This window comes from Aspergillus thermomutatus (assembly GCF_002237265.1).
Source record: "Aspergillus thermomutatus strain HMR AF 39 chromosome Unknown NODE_17, whole genome shotgun sequence".
Classification (NCBI taxonomy): Eukaryota; Fungi; Ascomycota; class Eurotiomycetes; order Eurotiales; family Aspergillaceae; genus Aspergillus; species Aspergillus thermomutatus.
This window is the reverse complement of record NW_020798065.1, coordinates 64,925-84,353: the sequence shown is the minus strand read 5'-3', so window position 1 is coordinate 84,353 and position 19,429 is coordinate 64,925. Positions and strand designations below refer to the sequence as shown.

The following is a 19,429-nucleotide window of genomic DNA, read 5'->3' as shown; positions in this document are numbered from 1 at the left end:
TCAAGTGCTTTGATGTCTCGCTTCTCCCTGAAGAAGGAGTGGCATGGGTGTATTCTTGCATCGAAAGTTCAGATGAGTTTTTCTAAATCACTTTCTCCGGATTTCCTCCTCTGCTGTCCTCGGTGGATAGGTATGTAGGTCTTGACCGAAGTACCTACTCTTGCATGATCGCATGCTGACTAACCGAGGAGGAATTGCCAGTACGTAATCTAAAGGAGGTTCCTCGCCCCCGGCCCAATCAGGCGCAGATGTCTTATCTCGGGAGGCAACATCAAAAGCAGCAGAGATGCGACAGCCCAGGAACAATCATATAATGGCAATTGTCATCATTGGGGAATGGGCAGCGGCGCAGAGGCAATCTGTTACGTGTGGGAAACGTCGTTCCCGAGCTGATCGCATGGAGAGAGCCGGATCTCGTTGGAATCATGATGTTTCTGTTATCCAATCTTAACTGAACCGGAGGAAGGCAGAAAGTCCGGATGGAAAGTGTATATACGACTGCGAGGCATGGAGAGACAAGACAAATGTATATACTCCTGGTATACTGATGCTTTCTTCTTCAATCTCTGCTGCAATCCTGTATCCTGAGAGATCCATAGCTTCTCCTCCTACTCAGTTTGTATCATCGTCATCCTATCATTTATAAGTCATAGAGTTGAAACAGCTTCATCCTCCGCGGAATGACAGAGCGGACTATCAAGCATTTGATACTGCTGCAGTCGCTCGCAAAGTCCCATCACTGTTGTTGAAGATAAAACACCAATATCCAGTCACATCATTACTTTTTCTATTCGTCATATCTTCTATTGTCATCAACAACAGCGATCCTCGTTTACTATCTACATCTGAGATCATCATCATCGTTAGATCAACCAGCCAACTGGGGTGTTATCGATTCTTTGCTCCGGTTCCGCTCTCTCCGCCTCCCCGGTCGATATCGCCTTTTACAGTTGATTACTACTATCTCCGGACTGCACATTTCTTCTACCTCGCATTTGTGTCGACTGTCGAGTCTAGTCTTTCTACCTCTATCTAGACTCATCTTTTCACCTGTCTGGTGTCTACTGATAAGCTTCTCCTCCGCGGTTCGTACGTGCTCCTAATCCTGTCGATTTGGGCTGCATCCCCAGCCATTGGTTGGTGGATTGGGTTTGAAGCTATTCGTGCCTGCGGAAAGATCATCCAACCCGACAACACCTCTCTCCTGGACCCTTGTCCAAGCAAGAGTCTCTAGCTTCTCTTCTTGCGGAGCATCATCCTGGAGTCTCCGGACATCCCGGTTTACGAGAGCAAATCCAATTGAATTATCCTTGAGACTGTGTGGGAGCATAATCCCACCTGCACAATATCTTCTACACAATATCTCTTATCTATCTATCTATCTATCTGCTATCTCCATTTTCTATCTACGTCTTCACTATCGGGATCCTTCCCTCTTTTCTCATTCCCCCTCACTGTGCCTGAGAATTTCTCCACAGTGAATGGCTGCCGTTATCACTCTCCAGTCGTCCACGACGGCTGGCCCTGCGGCTACGTCTGCAGCTCCCTTCCAGCAGCCTCACTCCTCAGACCACCACCTTCTCCGACCCCGTTCTCAACAGCAGCAGGCTAGCTCGACTCCTGCGCCTATCTCGCCCTCCTCTGCCTCCATTGGATCATTGCCCCGTCTGCCAGCCCCTGGTCGGGATGGGTCAAGTTGTGACGCCTGTTTGCGTAGAAAGAGCCGGTGCGCCATGAACGAAATGGTCAATAAATGCTACTCGTGCGACTTCCATCGTCAGGACTGTACCTTCACTCTCAGTCGTCCAGGTACGGCGGACGTGCAATATAAAAAGCGAAAACTAGAGGACCCCGCCCCAGAGGATGTGGAAACTATCAAGAGGTATGACGATGATGTTCAAATATCTATTTTTTCCTTCGTGGGGAACCTTACCCCATGCCGATTTCGGACGTCATATCAAGATATGCCCATGCATGTTTCAAGATAAACACTAATCTTTCTTCCTCTCTCCTTGGCAGGCAACAACAACAACAACAACAACAACCACAACCAGCGGCAGCCCTCACCCCAGTTTCCAAAACAGATGTCTCCCGCTCACCAGTGAATGGTCACAACCTCCTGATCCCATCGGGGTACTGGTCCCAGTCTGCCAAGTACATTGGCATGACCACTGAGTTAGAGCCTGCCCTGCTCGAACATCTTCCCCTCGACCAGAACGACGAAGGAGTCATTGCATCAGCCCGGGTACGTAAGATCGGTAACGACGGTACCTTTATGCGTGTCGTCAACACCTCGTCCCACGCGGACTCCCCGTCCGTCTCCCTCGATGCTATCGAGAGCCTGGTTGCTCCCTATGGATCCACCTTGGTGGAGAAGTATTTCGAGAGCATCCACCCGGTGTTTCCTATCTTGATGGAAGATGCCTTTCGTCAGTCGTATCGGACCAGACAAGGGCTTTCCCCGCTCTTGCTGTCTGCTGTTTATGTTTTGGCTTTGAAGTTTGTGGACATTGGCCCTGCCTCACAGTCGGTGCGACGCCCGGATGCTGGCCGTCTCGAGAGCACCGCGCTCAAACTTCTCATCGAGTCCTTGCCCCATGCGACCATCTCGACGATCCAAGCTGGACTGCTTCTCATGGAGAAGTCCACCATCGCGACCCATGCATTGAATGCGCAACTGGTTACCGCCGGGTTCGAGCTTGGGCTGCACCAGGACTGCAGCGGCTGGAACATGGAGACCTGGGAAAAGGGGTTGCGAAAACGTCTGGCGTGGGCTCTGTATATGCAGGACAAATGGTCCGCGCTGGTTCACGGGCGTCCGTCCCACATCTTCGCCTTCAACTGGACCGTCAAGGACTTGGTAGAACAGGATTTTGCCGACGCCTTCCACACAGACAACGCGCAGCAGGACGACGCGGACGTCGGCCACGGTCCGCTCTTTTTCTGCCACATGGTGGCGCTGACGACCATCCTGTCCGACATCCTCGACCGTTTCTACACCCTCCAAGCGATTGAGGACTTCAAAGCGGCCGGCGGCAACCGGACTCGCATGATCCTGGAACGGGCCAAACCGGCCCAGATCCGACTGAAGGAATGGTTTGCATCGCTGCCCCAGCAACTGAAGATGGACTCGAGCATCGACCTCTTCGACACCGTCACCGAAGCCACCGCCCGCAACGGCCCACTGCACCTCTCCTATTTTGCAACCGAAATCACCCTCCACCGCTGCATCATCCGGTCCCTCTCCCCGGACACGGCCGACGCCTACCTCTCCCACATCTGCCGCTCTGCCGCCAAAACGCGCCTCATCTCCGCCATGGACTTTGTCAACCGGCTCCGCCAGCCCCACCTCCGCTCGTTCTGGCCCGCCGCCTCCCGCACCAACTTCTCCCTCATCGGCTCCTTCGGCGTCCTCCTGCGCATCACCGCACCCACCAAGGAGGAGGCCGAGTTCTACCGCCTTCGCCTCTGCGAGTACCGCTGGACGCTGAGCGTCAGCCGCAAGGACGCGGAGTTCCTCGATTTCGCCCTGGACAGCCTCGACAACGCCTCCAACCTCGACCACCACGTCCCCGGCAAACCGGGCATCGACGAGCTGATGACCAGCGCCGCCAAACCGACCATCAACAACGCTCGTCTGCCCTCCGCTACGCAGCTGGACGAGTCGATGCTCGAAATGGACCACACGCAGGACAGCGCGCGCGGCGGCGCCTCGTCCGTCATCTCGGGACTGGCCTCTCCGGCTACTTCGGTCAGCGACGAAAGTGTCCAGGATGCTTCAGTTCCTCCGTTGTAACCTCCCTTTCTTCACATTCTTCACATTCTCCATATTTTTCTTGCACATATCATCTACATTACATCACATTATGCCTAACGACCTTTCAACCGCTTTTTACCTGCGGCGGATCTCAAATCAACCGCCTGACTTGCTCAACCTGGATCTGGATTTACGAATGATTCCCCGGATGGATGACTGGATGATTCAATTGCTCTGGACCGATTATAACTTGTTTGATGATTATTTCTCTGTATGCTAGCTTATGATGAAACAGGATATAGACTGGATCGGCGGTTGGGATAGATCACGAATTAATGGTTCACATTCACTGTTATTGCAGTATTTCTCTGAGTGTAGTTTTATGCAAATACATTCTCCGAAACCAGCGCACCCTACAGGAGCAATCGGATTCCAGGACACTTGCTTAACGTAATCCACCACCGAGCCGATCAACCCCCCCGAGCCGATCACCCCTTTCGAATTCCACCAGACTCGATAATTTGAAGCTATCCAACACAACCAAACAACGCGTTTTTCATTGAAACTAGCTAGTATAGCGTGTAGGGCACCTAACTCTAGTATGTCCGATAATAAAGCAATTAGAACACCTTGGTGGAGCGCGTTTTGGGGGTTCTAAAGGTAAAGGCGCGGAATCAACGGATGACCCCCCAACCTCATTACCTTGCTCGTTTCTCGCCTGGATAAGATCCCTAGCTTCCTGTATACAGAGTCCTTCATTAGGAGTCATCTGGCGTCTGGATCGCTTCCTTTTCTGCTTCTCTTTCTCATTGGCTAAGCGTAGATCGTGATTCTCCTTTGCAAGAAGGGCTGCGCTGTGCAGAGCAATCTCACAGCCCTTGATAAGCTGTTCTAGTGCTCGTTTTGAAGGCGAAGATGGGCTGTGAGATCCTTGCTTAAGAAGTTTCTTGATTGAGGAGGCTTGCTTGCCTAATTGTCGGATATTATGAGGTGTTGCAAGTGTAGAATTTGAAGACTGACTCCCTAGAACAGGAAGGGTATCAAGGCGAATATGAAGCTGGTTAAGTATCCTTTCTGAATTAAAAGGAACAATTCCAGCCGCTAGGAAGCCATTCTTGATATTCCCAGCCTTGAACACATCGCCATGAGCTTTTGGATATGCTTTGAGGAAGTCTAATTTGTCGATAGAGTTGTATCCTAAGCGCATCCTTTGCTCAACGAGGCCCCCGTTAAGTGCGCTTTAACGGACCAAAACAACCCACATCTAGGGGATGAGATGAATGGGCAGGCATACAGATAGCCACGATATCGTTATCTCTGCATGTTTTATCGAAAGCAGGTGTTAGATGGCTCCCATGACCATCTAATATAAGCAAGCGATATCGTCCAATTGTACGCGACGTTGTTGCAGGAATAAAGACTTTTTGAAGCCATCGAAGGCCTATCTCATCCGTCGTCCATCCATTCTGACTGACCTCAATCCGCCAATCAGATGGTAAAGCATAGTCTTGATACCATCCCTCTATATGAACCTTCCCTTTGAAGATTATACAGGTAGGGATAGACCAGCCCTTCGCATTGATACACTCAATCGTTGTAACCCACTCACGATTACCTGGCTGTAAAAAATGAGGTTTCCCAGGCATATTAGATCTAGTAACTACCTTAGTAGTTGCAATCAGACCCATTGCGAAGCCCGTTTCATCGAAATTGAAGATATCATCCTCCAGTATTCCGTGCTGGGATATGACCTCATGGAGCTGATGAAACCATTCTTGGATCACCTTTGGATCTTCGCATTTCGCTCGCTCGTGATTATATCTCCGCGAATATTGGCTTTTGATCTCTGGCTGACGCTTAATGAACTTGGTGACCCAATTCTTTCCAATAGTAGGAGGGGAGGTAGGATTCCGCTGAGCAAGCAAGATATTGGCCATTTCATGCACATGAGAAGGCCTAGGAGGGCATCCTCGCTGATTCATGGAAAGAATCCATTGTAAGAGTGATTCCTCTTCATTAAGAGTCATTTTATGGCCATTGGCGCGCTTCTCAGTCCGATAATTGCATCCATTGATTCGACCGTAGAGAGTTGTATAAGGAACATCAAAGACAGCAGCTGCGCGACGAATAGAAATTTCATCTTTAAAGCAGAAATTGCTAAGAGAATCCTTCCCTCTTGTTCCACCAAGTTTTTTGATGTTTTACGCGGTTTTGGTGGCATAGTGGCTGTTTGAATAGTTTCAAACATCAAGTCTGGTGGAATTCGAAAGGGGTGATCGGCTCGGTGGTGGATTACGTTAAAGGATAAATTAGTGCTTAGTCAAGGAGACCCCTGTCGAGACCTAAAACTCCATATCACTTGACACAACATGCATTTTCTCTCCTCCCCTTACAGCCCGGGCATCACATAGATAGCTTTTCAGCGGCCTGGTACGACAGGTCTATCAGTCTAAATTAATTGCGGAGTAAACAAGTCTCAACAAAATGACTCCTTCGGACTGCCCCGATTGCACCCTCCTTCAATTCCTCGTGCTCTGGCTCCTTCACACGGGTCCTTTCTGGATCTTCCTCCTCATCATTCTTACCTGGATGGTCTATGCCATCGGTTCTTGCAAAGAAGAACAAGATAAAGAAAATGATGTTGACTTCACAAGATGGCTTGAGCCTCGCATTAAAACCGCTACGGATGTGACCATCTACCTCGTCCTCCATCTCGTCCTACTCGCCATGCAGTTGGTAGAGGGCTACTGGATTCTTCGCGCCTGGGCCCGAATGGCCACGGACTACTGGGACTGGAGGTTAAAGAATTGTCAATGGGCGCAGCAATTCGCGCGGTTTGTTATGCTGGTGGTCCTTGCTCTGGTTCTTGTGTTGTTGCTCTTTGTTGGGTTTTTTATGGTGATAGTGGCTGTTCGGTCTGCTAATGATCTTCGGCATTGGGAGTCGCGATCGATGCAGAGGCGGGAGAAGAGGGAGAAGATGAAGAAGATGGAACAGTGCTAGGGACTTGTCCTCTTCAGGCATTGCTGGTTATACTTATGCCATTACTGGTGTAGATGTGATGCTATGTAATGGCCTGTATAGTTTTGCATGCAGTTAGACTGTCAGAGTTACTGTCCTCTACTGCTTGCGCAATCTCCTGCTTCCAGTGCTACTCTGACTACTCTAGGTCTCGACTATTTCTGTAACTGGAAATGTCTTTACCCATCGCTCGATCCCAGTTGGCGGCCGGTTACTCCAGGAGTCGAGTGGCATAGTTTTTGAATAAGTAGCACTTCCAGCTGTAGCCGTGACTCCTGGGAACAATACTGTTCATGAAGGGCAAACCATGCCAGGAATCTTATTTAAGAAGTCAGTACTGCTACTTATAAGTCACTTTTGCTTCCGTATAGTTAGCCAGCAAGAAAGAATGAGACTGTTGAGAGAAGAGCAAATCTAAGGTTAATTAAAGCTTCTGGAGAGCCCTATTAATAATGCTGGATTTTGGACAGGATCAATTAGCTTGAATTGCTTGATCTAACAGCTATTCATCTAAGCATTCTTTAATAAATCAGGTCGCCTACTTCATTTATATTTAGCTCATACTAACCCTAGGTTGTGTCTTCAGTGAGCTAACAGTCTGCTAACTTCCAGCTATAGCTGCCACATTTGCTACACTAACAAATCACTGATCTTTTGAAGCTACCGATAGTCCATGCAGCATCGTCAGACGTACTCCGCGTTTCTCCGCTTGCTCCAACTTAACCTCTCTTCCTATTACCTAAAACCGAGGATAGACGGCCTGGTCGGGTGACATCCGTGATCCGTCGGATAGAGATCCGGGGACGGATATGCACGGCAATGAGGAAGTCTGTCGATGATGAGGAGAACAGATGATATGTGAGCGTATCAGGACGACGGAGCTTGTGCCTGTGTATATAGGCCAACGTCTCCGAGGTGTTATCGGATGATCTTGATATGGATATAGACCGTCCTTTGTCCTTACGTGCTTTCTGTCAGCTTGAGATACCTAAAAGCTAGCACAATGACCTGGGACCAAGACAGCCTTCGTGCCCGCTTCTGCCATGCCCTCTCGGAAATGTACAAAGCCGAAGTCCCCCTGTACGGGGACCTCGTCGACCTCGTCTGGAAAGCCGACGCGGCAGCCCTCCAGACCAGCCAGCAGCTCGGCGACGCCGCGATCGACCCAGATGAGGTCCTCCCCGCAAGGAACCGCGTCTCGAACGCCACGGCGCCATCCGTCTCGGCACCCAGCGCGAACTCTCCACCATCCGCCGCATGTTCGCCGTCATGGGCATGGCCCCCGTGGGGTACTATGATCTGAGCATGGCCGGGTTCCCCATGCACGCGACGGCGTTCCGGCCGCGCACGCGCGAGGCCCTGGCCAGGCATCCGTTTCGGGTGTTCACGACCGTGCTGCGGATGGAGTTGTTGACGGAGCGGACGAGGGCGTTGGCGCGGCGGGCGCTTGCGCAGCGGGATATTTTCAGCCCTCGGTTGATGGAGCTTCTTGATTTGGCGGAGAGGGAGGGGATGCTGAGCGTTGAGGAGTGCGATGAGTTCATCGTCGAGGGGCTGGAGACCTTCCGGTGGCATTCCAGGGCGACGGTCACGCTGGAGGAGTATCAGATCCTCAAGGCGGAGCATCCGCTCATCGCGGATATCGTCTCCTTTCCCAGCTGCCACATCAACCACCTTACGCCGCGGACGATCGATATCGATCGCGTGCAGAGGATGATGTGGGAGCGTGGGATGCCAGCCAAGGAACGCATCGAGGGGCCGCCGCGGCGCGCGAATCCCGTCCTGCTGCGTCAGACGAGCTTCAAGGCGCTGGAGGAGACGGTGTACTTTCGCGACGCGCGGAACGAGTACGTGAAGGGCTCGCATACGGCCCGGTTCGGCGAGGTCGAGCAGCGGGGGTATGCCTTGACGCGGAAGGGGCGCCAGCTGTACGATCAGATTCTTGCTCGGGTCAACCGCGAAGCGACGGAGCAGTCGGCTGGCTCGGTGGAGTACGAGACGATCCTGAAAAAACGCTTCGAAGAGTTTCCTGATGACCTGGCGCAGCTTCAGGCGCAGAAACTGGCCTTCTTCAGCTATCGAGTGGCACCACATGCCTCGACGAGGGCTTATCAGGGCATGAAGGTTGTTTCCCTGTCGCAGCTGTTGAAGGCAAATGTCCTCGACTACGAGCCCATCACGTACGAGGACTTCCTGCCGTTATCCGCCGGGGGCATTTTCAATTCGAACTTGGCGGAGACATCACAGTCTAGGCAGCTTATAATGGAGGCTGACACTGATCTAGACGGATTTCAACGAATGCTGGGGGCTCCTGTGCGGGACGAGTTTTATCTGTACGAGCAGATCCAGCAAGAGAGTTTGGAGAGTTGTCGCCAGCAGTTGGGGGTTGGATCGATTGAGGACTGACAGTGTTTCTGATCGCACATTTCTAGCGAATCATTTTCTTTTCGTAGGAGTCAAAGGTTGATGATGTTGTTGTTCTTTTCAGATGTCTTCTCCTTAAGGGAATGCTTACCGCAATGTTATATGGCATTGGCATGGCTAATAAACCGCTCCAGTAGACTGTTCAATTGATATTGAACATGACGACTTCACTTAGTAGAGGAGGTCAACTGGAGCTTGCCTCTGCAATCATTATATGATCAACTTGTCCAAATCTCCTCGTCAAACGAACCTTATCTCTGATAACTCCCCTGATGAAGCTCTCCTTGTTTGAGTACGTACAGTCTGCCCATCAGAAAAGCAAAGCCATAGAGATCTGGAACGGGAACCGCAGGGCGATTCTCGCAATCCAGATAGAGGTCACTGCTTCACAACGCAGTTTTTCATCCACATTTCCAGGATTATCTGCCTCTGCTAACTTGAGGGTAGAGGAATCCGCACCAGAACGCATTCCTCGATGGCGGGTTGACGTGAACGAGGATATACGCATTATAGCTACCTGGCAATGTTTTGTGCGGAGATGAAAGGATACCATCTTGTCAATGTCCGTTCTATGCGTCAGGAGATAAAAGAAACATTCTTTCTGTTACAGGGGATAATTTGATTGATGGAGGATGTTGTCATCGTCTGTCAGGGCATCTTCCAAGGAGCTGTATGATGTACAAGTTGCAGGATTGGGAGTCACTGCTTATAATGTGGACTTAATAAATTGCACCTCATAGTAAGTGAATCTCACCAGCTGCAGGCAGTACATATTATCAGTGTCATCGTAAGATAGTCTCCCAAGCTGGGATACAATGTGATACTTCTGGAATCTCCGCAATCTTTCTGCATTCTTGAGGGAGTCAGTGTCATTGTTCAAGTACATTTTTCGAGATCGATATTTCTGTCACAAAGGTCAAATACTGCGATAACTACCTGCCCCCTTTTCAAATTCTATCAACATCTTTCCCGCGGGGGGAATTGCTCCCAAGATCGGTGTAATCCTTGCTGCATTTGAGCTGATGTGAGATCACGCTTTAGATGCAGCCTAGCTGTTCATCCAGCAAACATGCTCGGTGCACCTGCAGTTCATTGCACCAAGACGCGGGGGGCTTCCATCTGCTGCTATATTACTACCAGTATGACTCACAATGGCGAGTTCGATGGTGTTCTCAATCCATAAACACACAGTTGGGTGGTAGCCTCTACAAAACGATGCTCTTAGCCGCCTACTCTGTGCTTGGTCACATTCTTTCTGCAACCACAACAACCATAAATACTCTGTACTTAAGCTTGAATGAGGTCAATGAAGGAGGCCTTCCTGTCAGCGACTCAGCATCAGCAGAAGATATGCGTGTCTTTTACCCGCTCCTCCCCAGCCTGGTGGCGGCAGCAGATCTAGCTTCGAAGCCTAACCTCCTCTCCTACGGACAAAAAGGCCCTCTGCTAGGAAACTTCTTTGGGACACCAGGAGCCAACGCAACTTTTGACTATGTGATCGTCGGAGGTGGGAATGCCGGCCTGACCGTCGCCAGCAGACTCGCCCAGAACCGATCCGTGAGCGTCGCGGTCGTCGAGGCCGGAAGCTTCTACGAGATCGACAATGGGAATAAATCAGTCGTACCTGGCTACGGGCCATACTATGCAGGGTTAGACCCGGAGGATTACCAGCCGCTAATCGACTGGGGGTTCGTAACAAGCCCCCAACCTGGGGCAGGCAATCGCACCGCACATTATCCCCGAGGCAAGACGCTCGGAGGTAGCTCTGCTCGGAATTTCATGTTCTATCATCGGCCCACGGCAGACAGCATGCAGAGATGGGCGGATGAGGTGGGTGACGAGAGCTATGCTTTCGACAAGATGCTTCCGTTCTTTAAGAGGTCGTGTCACTATACGCCTCCGGACCGGAGTCTGTATGTCAATACCACTAATACGCAGACTCCGGATGCGTTTGATCCTTCTGGGGGTCCCCTAGAGGTTTCTTTTGGCAATAGTGTTGATGCCTTTGGTACTTGGGCCCAGAGGGCCTTCACTGCTGTGGGCATGGAGCAGATCGATGGCCTGAACAGCGGCAAGCTGCTAGGCGCTGCATATGGGAGCTCCACGATCAATCCCAGGAATGCACAGCGCTCCTCGTCCGAGTCGAGTTTTCTGCAGGAGGCAATCAGCAGCGGCTCGGCTCCTACGATCTACATCAACGCCATGGCGCAGAGAATCCTGTTTGACTCGAACAAGGGTGCAACCGGTGTCCAGGTCTCAACCGCAGGGACGTTCGGGACAGCACCGGTCAATTACACTTTGAATGCTCGCAAGGAGGTCATTGTATCTGCAGGTGCCTTTCAGTCTCCCCAGTTGCTCATGGTATCCGGCGTTGGACCCTGCTCGAAGTTCGGCATCGATTGCATCCACGACCTGCCCGGCGTGGGCCAGAACTTGCAAGACCACACCTTCTTCGGCTCCGCGCATCGAGTCAACGTCCTCACATCGTCCGCAGCGGGCAACGATCCAGCCCTGGCTGCCCTGCTTGCAGAGCAGTACCTCGCAAACGCCACAGGCCCGCTGTCCATCTTCGGCTCCGGATACTACGGTTTCGAGAAGCTGCCCGACCCGTACCGCTCCCGGCTCTCCGACGACTCCATCCAGGCATTGTCCGGTGTCCCGAGCGACTGGCCGGAGATCGAATGGCTGCCGCTGAATGCCTGGGTCGGCGACGGGTCCAACTACATAGCCGGCGATCCGCTCGATGGACACAACTACGCCACCATCGCGACGGCCCTCGTTGCGCCGTTCTCCCGTGGAACCGTGACGCTGGCAGATGCGAGTATGAACACGCCGCCCATCATTGACCCGCAATGGCTTGTTGACCCCACGGATGTGGACCTGGCGATTCAGTCCTTCAAGCGTCAGCGTCGGATTTGGCATGAGCGTTGAAATGGGTATCGCTGATTCACATGAGGCGTACCCAGGAGAGCAGGTCCAGACGGACTCGCAGATCCGCGAGTACCTGGCCAAAAGTGTGATGCCTGTGTATCATGTGGCTAGCAGTTGTAAGATGGGACGAGAAGAGGACCCGTTGGCGGTCCTGGATAATACCGCTCGTGTCTTCGGAGTACGAAACCTGCGAGTTGTTGACGCCAGTAGTTTTCCGTTCATAACGCCGGGACACCCGCAGGCGGTGGTGTATGCTCTTGCGGAGAAGATTGCAGACGACATACTGGCTGGAAGATAGTGTTGTTTCAGTGTTTCCCTCAGTTATACATCACTATCCGTATCAACGTCAATATTTCAACCTGTCCAAGAGTAACCTTGTGTAGGAGAATACCGAGAAGCAATCAACATCAGTTGCAATATAGAATACAATGCACGAGTCCATGTGCAGTCAGATCTATCTGTACATAGCATGCCCATCAGTGGATATAGGGCAAATAACAATACATAGCATACCCTTTGACAGCCCCATATGCCAATCAGCCCAATTTTCCCTGAACTCTCCTCTCTTCCCTTCCAACATCCCCAAGAACCGCATTTAAGCATTAGCCTCCATCTTCGGCACATCCTCCCCCTCGACAACCACCGCCCCTTCTTCAAGCAGCTCCTCCGTCGTCTTGACCTTGACATCCATCACCCGCAAAAGCGTGTACTTGTGCTTGCTCTTGACCTTCCGCACATGCCGCTGTCTCCGCTTCGTCTTCTCCTTCACCCGCAACGGCTCCGCATCCACGCCCATAACCCTTACCCGGCACTCAAACAGCCGCTCATCGATATACGGCGCCCCCTTGAGCGTGAAGTCGCGCGAACCGAGCACAGAGGCCCGGTTGAAGCGGAGGATATCGCCCGGTTTCACGTCCCGCATGAGGAACGGCAGGCGGAGGTGGTCGCCTGCGGTCAGGAGGTAGGGTTTCGCGTGGAGGTGCGCGGTGATGTAGTGCGGTTTTTGGGAGGTGAGGTGGGGGAGTTTCTCGAGGAGGGATTTGGTGAGGCGCAGGGGTGCTGATGCTTGATCCTGTGAGGGTTGGGATTGAGTTTGTGCGGTGGGCGTGGACGATTGGGCCCGTGGTGTTGCGCCGAGTGGGCTCTCGGGGCGTAATGTGCTGCTGCTGCTGCTGCTTGTGTTCGTGGCTTGGTGAAGGCAGGCGCGGAAGCTGGGGCGCAGGAGTGGGTTGTGCTGCTGCTCCCAGGGTAGGGCGAAGGCTCTTGCGAGCGTTGTTCGGGAGAACATGGTGAAGCGGGTATTGGCCGTCTGCTTCAATTGGAATCGAACGGCCTTGTAGCTGTCTGCGTTCCTCCCAAGCGAGGATGAGACTCAATGGACGCTGGGATGCTGGGCTGGGCTGGTTGTCGATGTCCGTCGGTGTTGGCGGTTTTGGAGTCGAGAAATTCCAGCGAATGGCGGATGTGGCCGCCTCGCTTTCCGTAGTGGCACGTGATATTATTGACTCGATAGCAAGGACGGGATCAAGTTCATAATTCCAGTCAAACTAGGGTTGCTCTGTTTGAAATCTCTTACTCAGTCCTTGAATCAATGTGTCGATGACTTTAATTAAGAATTTCCTCACTGTGGGAAGTCATTTTGTCGGCAGTCAGAGTGTCAACGAAATTTCAACCGATAAGAATATCACGTGACTTATCGATATCGAACTTGCATCGCCCGCAGAACAACTTTTTTGTGTCAGTCTCGGCCAGGAGGAGACCATCAACATCGCTTGTCAGTAGATTTTTGCCTTTAATACATCCATCATGGTATGTGGTCCTGTTACAACCCTCAAAATCATGCATTGGCTGCTCCATGGAGGCCACTTGCAGATTTCTCACGGTTGAAAAAATACTGAACCGGTACTAACTGCTTTTGAAATACAGCCTCAGAACGAGTTCGTCTACCCCTCTCGACTCCAGCTGTGGTCAATCCACATTCTAACAGAACCGCAGGTACATCGAGCGCTGGCAAAAGCAGCACGGTAAGCGACTCGACCACGACGAGCGCGTCCGCAAGCGCCAGGCCCGTGAATCGCACAAACAGTCCCAGGATGCCCAGAACCTGCGCGGTCTGCGGGCCAAGCTGTACCAGCAGAAGCGCCATGCCGAGAAGATCCAGATGCGCAAGCGCATCAAGGCACAGGAGGAGAAGAACGTCAAGTCCTCGGCGCCCGACGAGCCTTCCAAGACCCCCCTGCCCCAGTACCTGCTCGACCGTTCGCAGGCGACCAACGCCAAGGCCTTGTCGAGTGCTATCAAGGACAAGCGGGCTGAGAAGGCGGCCAAGTTCGCTGTGCCCCTGCCCAAGGTGAAGGGTATCAGTGAGGAGGAGATGTTCAAGGTCGTCAACACGGGCAAGAAGACGCACAAGAAGTCGTGGAAGCGGATGATCACCAAGCCCACGTTTGTCGGTAGCGACTTCACCCGGCGACCGGTCAAGTACGAGCGTTTCATCAGGCCGATGGGTCTGCGTTACAAGAAGGCCAACGTCACACAGTATGCTATCTTCCTTCCATCTGTCTCTTGCATTTCGGATCGACTGACAATCTATCAGCCCTGAGCTCGGAGTCACCGTGCAACTGCCCATCCTGGGCGTCAAGAAGAACCCCCAGAACCCCCTCTACACCCAACTGGGTGTCCTAACCAAGGGAACCATCATCGAAGTCAATGTCTCCGAATTGGGTCTCGTTACGACAAGCGGAAAGGTCGTATGGGGTAAATATGCGCAGATCACCAATACTCCCGAGAACGACGGGACAGTCAATGCGTATGTGGCCCCCTTACCCAATCCATCTCCCCGACAGAGTCATACTAATATTCATGTTCAGAGTCCTCCTGGTTTAATCTCATTCACCAAGCAGCCCACCGCACCTTGATACCAGTTCCGTTGCAGAAGTCCGCTTTGTCATTGGCATTTTCTTCAATTCAGCAGTCTATATTCGTGGGAGGCGTTCAAGGCGCGCACTGTGGTTCCAACTCCTAAAAGTATAGTTTCTAGTTCATCCATGCGTTTTTGCGAGTCAGTAGAAATAGATACACGAGTGTGTCGATGAGCAGATCTCTGCATTGGCCGTAGATTAATTCTCAGGACGTCGTATATTTTTCCATCTTAGTCAAGCCCCCTGAATGCTCTTCTCGAATTCAACCATCAAGAAGTCTCAATCGATCTTAACTTTGTGCCGGCTTCATACCAGATAAATCACAGTCCGCAATGAATCATATCAGTCGAAGCATCCAGGATAGACTATCCAAAACGATAGAAGAACGGCAGACAATAAGAATAAGGCAATCCGCCTCAATAGGTAATAAATTAGATATATTTCCATATACTCAAACTCCAGAAACCATTGCTGACCCAACAGCATCCCAATGCAACGAGTCACGGCACATACACATGCAAGGCTGAAGCGCATTACAGAAACACCCAACTTCCCATACCAGGGGGAAATGGCTCCAAAAAATATGTACAAGAAAATAATGAGTTACAAAGGAAACTATTCCAGTAAAGCAGACCTGAACTTGGACGCCGTGTCGTCGGATCATCCAGGATATCACGAACGGAGATCTTCAACCGAAGCAATAGACAAAGGAAATCGTGGCGAGTCAAGTGTCATCAAGCATTTTCTTCTAGCGCCGCCTTGATCTTCGCGTAAAATCCAGCGGGCCATGCGGCTATTTCTTCGTCTCTGGGTATGCCCCGAGTCCGGCAGTGGTTGACCACATTCACGAGGATCCTGCCCAGCATATCCTGGTTGACTGGAACAGTGCCTTCCAGTTGCGCGTCAGGGTACAAGAATGGGTCTCTCTGGCCGAGAAGTTCTTCCACCGTCGGTCGCAAGGTCTGATCCCGTTGCAGGCAGCGTTTCAAGGTACGGATCAGCCCGGGCGGTATTGCAACTCCTCCAACGCCAAAAGCGGGAAAGTCAATCTGGACTTTAGGATTGGGGATGGCCATGATGCGCTCGTAATATTTGGCGATTTTGGCGAATGGCGGTTGGCCATATACCATTTTATAAAGGATACAACCGAGACTCCAGACATCACTGGGCTTGCCGAGCTTCATCATCTTTCCAACACTGGCTGGCAGCCCAAGCGAGGCATTGGAGTCGATCAAAGCTTCTGGTGACATGTAATTGGGTGTGCCGACTTGCTGCTCCCGATGCACGTTGACCGTGTTATCCTGGATAGCGTTGGCGATTCCAAAGTCAATCAGCTTCAGCCTTCCCTGAACGAGGAGGAAGTTGGCGGGCTTCAGATCGGAATGCACAATGTTGCAATTGTGGACCGCCTGAACGCACTCAAGCATCTCCTTCCAGTAATAGCGTGTGAAGTTGATATCAAAGACCGCATCCTCGGCATTCAACCGGTACGTCAGGATCTTCTCCAAATCAGACTCTCCGATTTCCATCAGAACGCTGAGTGTGTGCTTGTCCGAATTGAGTTCCCAGTCAAATAAACGGACAACCCGATCAATATTTTCTAGCCTCTTCAACAGGTCGATCTCGCCCTTGTAGCCAGCTAAAGTCACGGGGTCGACATCTTCGAGGTTCACTCTCTTCAGAGCAAAGATTTTATAGTTTTCGGCCATGACGCGGTAGACACGAGAACTTCCCCCGCGTCCGATGCAATCCAGCCGCGTGAATGGCTTATGGTTGACTGAGACTTGGCTTCGTTTTTTGCGAGATTGAGATGCCGTAGCCGCTCCTCCCGTCGCTGTGGCAGTCTCAAGCATCGACATCTTCGGAGGAGGGGGAGCTGGCCGGTGAGGAGTATTGCTGCTCCGTGTTGCTAGAATCTTTCGAGGGGAATTTCCGGCTGGCGTCTCTGCATTATCTTTCTTGTCGTCCCCGTAGACTACAGAGAGCTTTTCCGGTTTGCTTAGTAGAGTGAGGCCCTGGGGCTTATCGCGTTTGAAAGTTGGTGGGGGCTCATTCTCTTGGTCTCGGGCTGCTGGGAGTTGAGGAAGTGGTGGGACCTTGAAAACAGGCTCCTCTTGAGCACTTGAAGGCTTGGAGGACATTTCCGAGGCTGAACCAGGTGTTGATTTGGAGTGTGATCCGGATGATCTTGGCGAGGAAGACCTGGAGAATGGGCCTTCCGCAGAGGAAGCACTAGCGGGATCATATGCTCGAGGACGCTCGGCTTCCTGTGGCGGACTGGGGTCTGCCCACGTTACCTTGGGCGATGATGAGGTTCTTGCTTTAGCTTTGTAGTGATATTCGGCGTTGTCGTGGTTCGGATCGAGACTCGATTCCCTAAGTCGTTCGGCGGAAGAGCTATGAGGGTCATTGTTCTCCTCGCTCTGCCGCCGCAGAACGCCCCTTCTCGCAGGTCCGTTCAGAAATGTCCCTGTGAGCCTTCCGACTCTTTTCACGCGAAGGGAACTCTGCATGCCCACATCCTCCCCATGGCGAGAGCGAAGCACAGATGCAGTGCCAAATCGAGGGGCGTAGTCGTCCTCGTAACTCATCGTCCTCCCATTCTCCGAGCGATCTGCGCTTGAATGTTCATTAACGGAGCTCCTATCAGCAGACCGCTTTTGGGAAGGAGACACCGAAGTAGGCGACCGCGTATGACTTCGTGACCCAGTGATACGAACACTGCGCGGTCTGGGAGCCGGAGTGATGAGATCTTTTGAGTTATAATTTGCGCTGTAACCCACGCTCTCACTTTGTGAGAGAGGAGAGCCTTCTCGCGCGTGCCTGTGGCTGTTGGCGAGAGCTGGAGCTATGCGCACTACCCGAGGAGCGGGGCTTCCGGTTGATCGATCAAGGGGCGACGAAGTTCGGGACTGCCTTGATTGACTCGTCGCAGCCGACATCGCGCGTTCAGCTGAAGACGGACGCTCGTGGCTGCTATATTTGAGATGAGGGGAGGAGCCTAATCCGTCCTCGTCGAGGAGAGCCTTGACAGAAGCGCTGAACTTGGGCTCCGGAACCTCATCATCGGAGCTGTCGCCGGCTGAATACTGCCGGGGAATCGACACTCCTTCATTGCGCGACGTTGGATGATAGTCGAGTGCCGGTGAAGTGCGTCTAGAATTGGAGCGAGAAAGTGTAGAACGAGACATTTGCCGGAGCGATGGTTGTCGATGCAGGCCACTAGTATATGCGGAGGAAAGAGAATTCGGAGAGGCCATCATAACATTTCTCAGCTCGATCAATAAATCCTACATAGACGTGTCAACCAATGCGCCTATCCCAATTTTCCCAAAAGTCATCGGATGCCCCAATGGCGGGGGCGGATCGTTTCGTGATTGTTGTGTTGCTTGTCGGAGTGCTGTTGTTTCTGGTTCTCGGTCATGACAAACATCGCGGGTGGCTGGGGACTCGGCGGACGTCACGTGGTGTGCATACATTGTTGCCGGGGCAATCAGAAACAACAACAGAGCAGACTGATGATCCATCACGAGATGGATGAACTACGGAGTCAGAATATCAAAATTAATTGGAAAGCCATAATGTGCGACATGGAGTGCAAGTGTGTGGCTCGGCTGCAGGATATCATTGCCAGCTTACTGCTGCCGAAGCCTTCAATAGCTGGTGATTGCCCGATCCGCAAGTATATAATTCTTGTGCCGAGAGGAGCGTCATCAAAGGCTCACTAAACATCAGACATCGAGCATCAAGCTCTGAAAGACTGAAACATGTCCTCAATTCTAAATGAATATGGCTTGCATCTGATCTACGGAGTCATAGATTCATACTCAATTGACTTCCGCACTAAGATGTGTCGAGCACAAGGATCATCGTCTATCAACTTTAAGGATAATACAGTCAGCAACTATGCGTACAGCAAAAAAGAAAGGCATCACTGTCCTATCTGTTCTTCTAGTTTGCTCTACTGAAGACACCTAGATGAGTACCTAGACTCTTGCTAGCAATTGAATGATCTCGTCATGGCACATGCTCTTCTGACTAGTCACCTGACGTCGACCGACCTGGGCCGCGGTATTCCCCGTTCCCCTTCGCTTTTCCTTTCTCCCGGCCATGTTCACAAGCAGGCAGTTGATGCCCGAATTCAATAGAGAAGAGCATTATCGCCGAACTATCCGTCTAGCCTTGGCTAATAGTTCTCTTGTGCTGCCCCTGGTTCTCCAAAGGCCCTAGGTTTCATCCAGAGACACTTCCAGCGACGATGAAACCATGATGTGATCTCAAGCATTCATGGCTGTTTCAGAAGGTCAAATTCTGATCTTGGTTTCCCTATTTGACCGATTGAAATCACATTCTCTCTCCAATGCATCAGTTATTT

General features: G+C 51.7%; 7 protein-coding genes across 7 annotated transcripts; 5 read left to right on the top strand and 2 right to left on the bottom strand.

The window, feature by feature from the left end:
- Positions 1 to 1,481: 1,481 nt before the first annotated feature.
- CDV56_107481 (putative C6 transcription factor (OTam)) lies at positions 1,482 to 3,796 on the top strand (the record flags this gene model as incomplete). Its single annotated transcript, XM_026761100.1, has 2 exons — positions 1,482 to 1,882; positions 2,020 to 3,796. 2 exons carry the CDS (start codon positions 1,482 to 1,484, stop codon positions 3,794 to 3,796), a joined length of 2,178 nt encoding a protein of 725 aa, XP_026617800.1.
- Positions 3,797 to 6,241: 2,445 nt separating this feature from the next.
- CDV56_107358 (uncharacterized protein) lies at positions 6,242 to 6,760 on the top strand (the record flags this gene model as incomplete). Its single annotated transcript, XM_026760977.1, has 1 exon — positions 6,242 to 6,760. The coding sequence occupies one exon, from the start codon at positions 6,242 to 6,244 to the stop codon at positions 6,758 to 6,760; it is 519 nt and encodes a 172-aa protein (XP_026617799.1).
- Positions 6,761 to 7,781: 1,021 nt separating this feature from the next.
- On the top strand, positions 7,782 to 9,184 carry CDV56_107237 (VOC family protein; the record flags this gene model as incomplete). Its single annotated transcript, XM_026760856.1, has 2 exons — positions 7,782 to 7,952; positions 8,012 to 9,184. The coding sequence occupies 2 exons, from the start codon at positions 7,782 to 7,784 to the stop codon at positions 9,182 to 9,184; spliced, it is 1,344 nt and encodes a 447-aa protein (XP_026617798.1).
- Positions 9,185 to 10,552: 1,368 nt separating this feature from the next.
- Positions 10,553 to 12,431, top strand: CDV56_107082 (GMC family oxidoreductase; the record flags this gene model as incomplete). Its single annotated transcript, XM_026760701.1, has 2 exons — positions 10,553 to 12,104; positions 12,169 to 12,431. 2 exons carry the CDS (start codon positions 10,553 to 10,555, stop codon positions 12,429 to 12,431), a joined length of 1,815 nt encoding a protein of 604 aa, XP_026617797.1.
- Positions 12,432 to 12,728: 297 nt separating this feature from the next.
- On the bottom strand, positions 12,729 to 13,421 carry CDV56_107035 (mitochondrial 54S ribosomal protein bL21m; the record flags this gene model as incomplete). The annotated part of the gene is made up of 1 exon (XM_026760654.1): positions 12,729 to 13,421. One exon carries the CDS (start codon positions 13,419 to 13,421, stop codon positions 12,729 to 12,731), a length of 693 nt encoding a protein of 230 aa, XP_026617796.1.
- A 518-nt stretch (positions 13,422 to 13,939) lies between these two features.
- NSA2 (rRNA-processing protein NSA2) lies at positions 13,940 to 15,019 on the top strand (the record flags this gene model as incomplete). The annotated part of the gene is made up of 5 exons (XM_026760576.1): positions 13,940 to 13,942; positions 14,060 to 14,070; positions 14,129 to 14,671; positions 14,730 to 14,942; positions 15,004 to 15,019. The coding sequence occupies 5 exons, from the start codon at positions 13,940 to 13,942 to the stop codon at positions 15,017 to 15,019; spliced, it is 786 nt and encodes a 261-aa protein (XP_026617795.1).
- Positions 15,020 to 15,788: 769 nt separating this feature from the next.
- Positions 15,789 to 18,245, bottom strand: CDV56_106783 (serine/threonine/tyrosine protein kinase MPS1; the record flags this gene model as incomplete). The annotated part of the gene is made up of 1 exon (XM_026760402.1): positions 15,789 to 18,245. One exon carries the CDS (start codon positions 18,243 to 18,245, stop codon positions 15,789 to 15,791), a length of 2,457 nt encoding a protein of 818 aa, XP_026617794.1.
- Between the last annotated feature and the right edge of the window lie 1,184 nt (positions 18,246 to 19,429).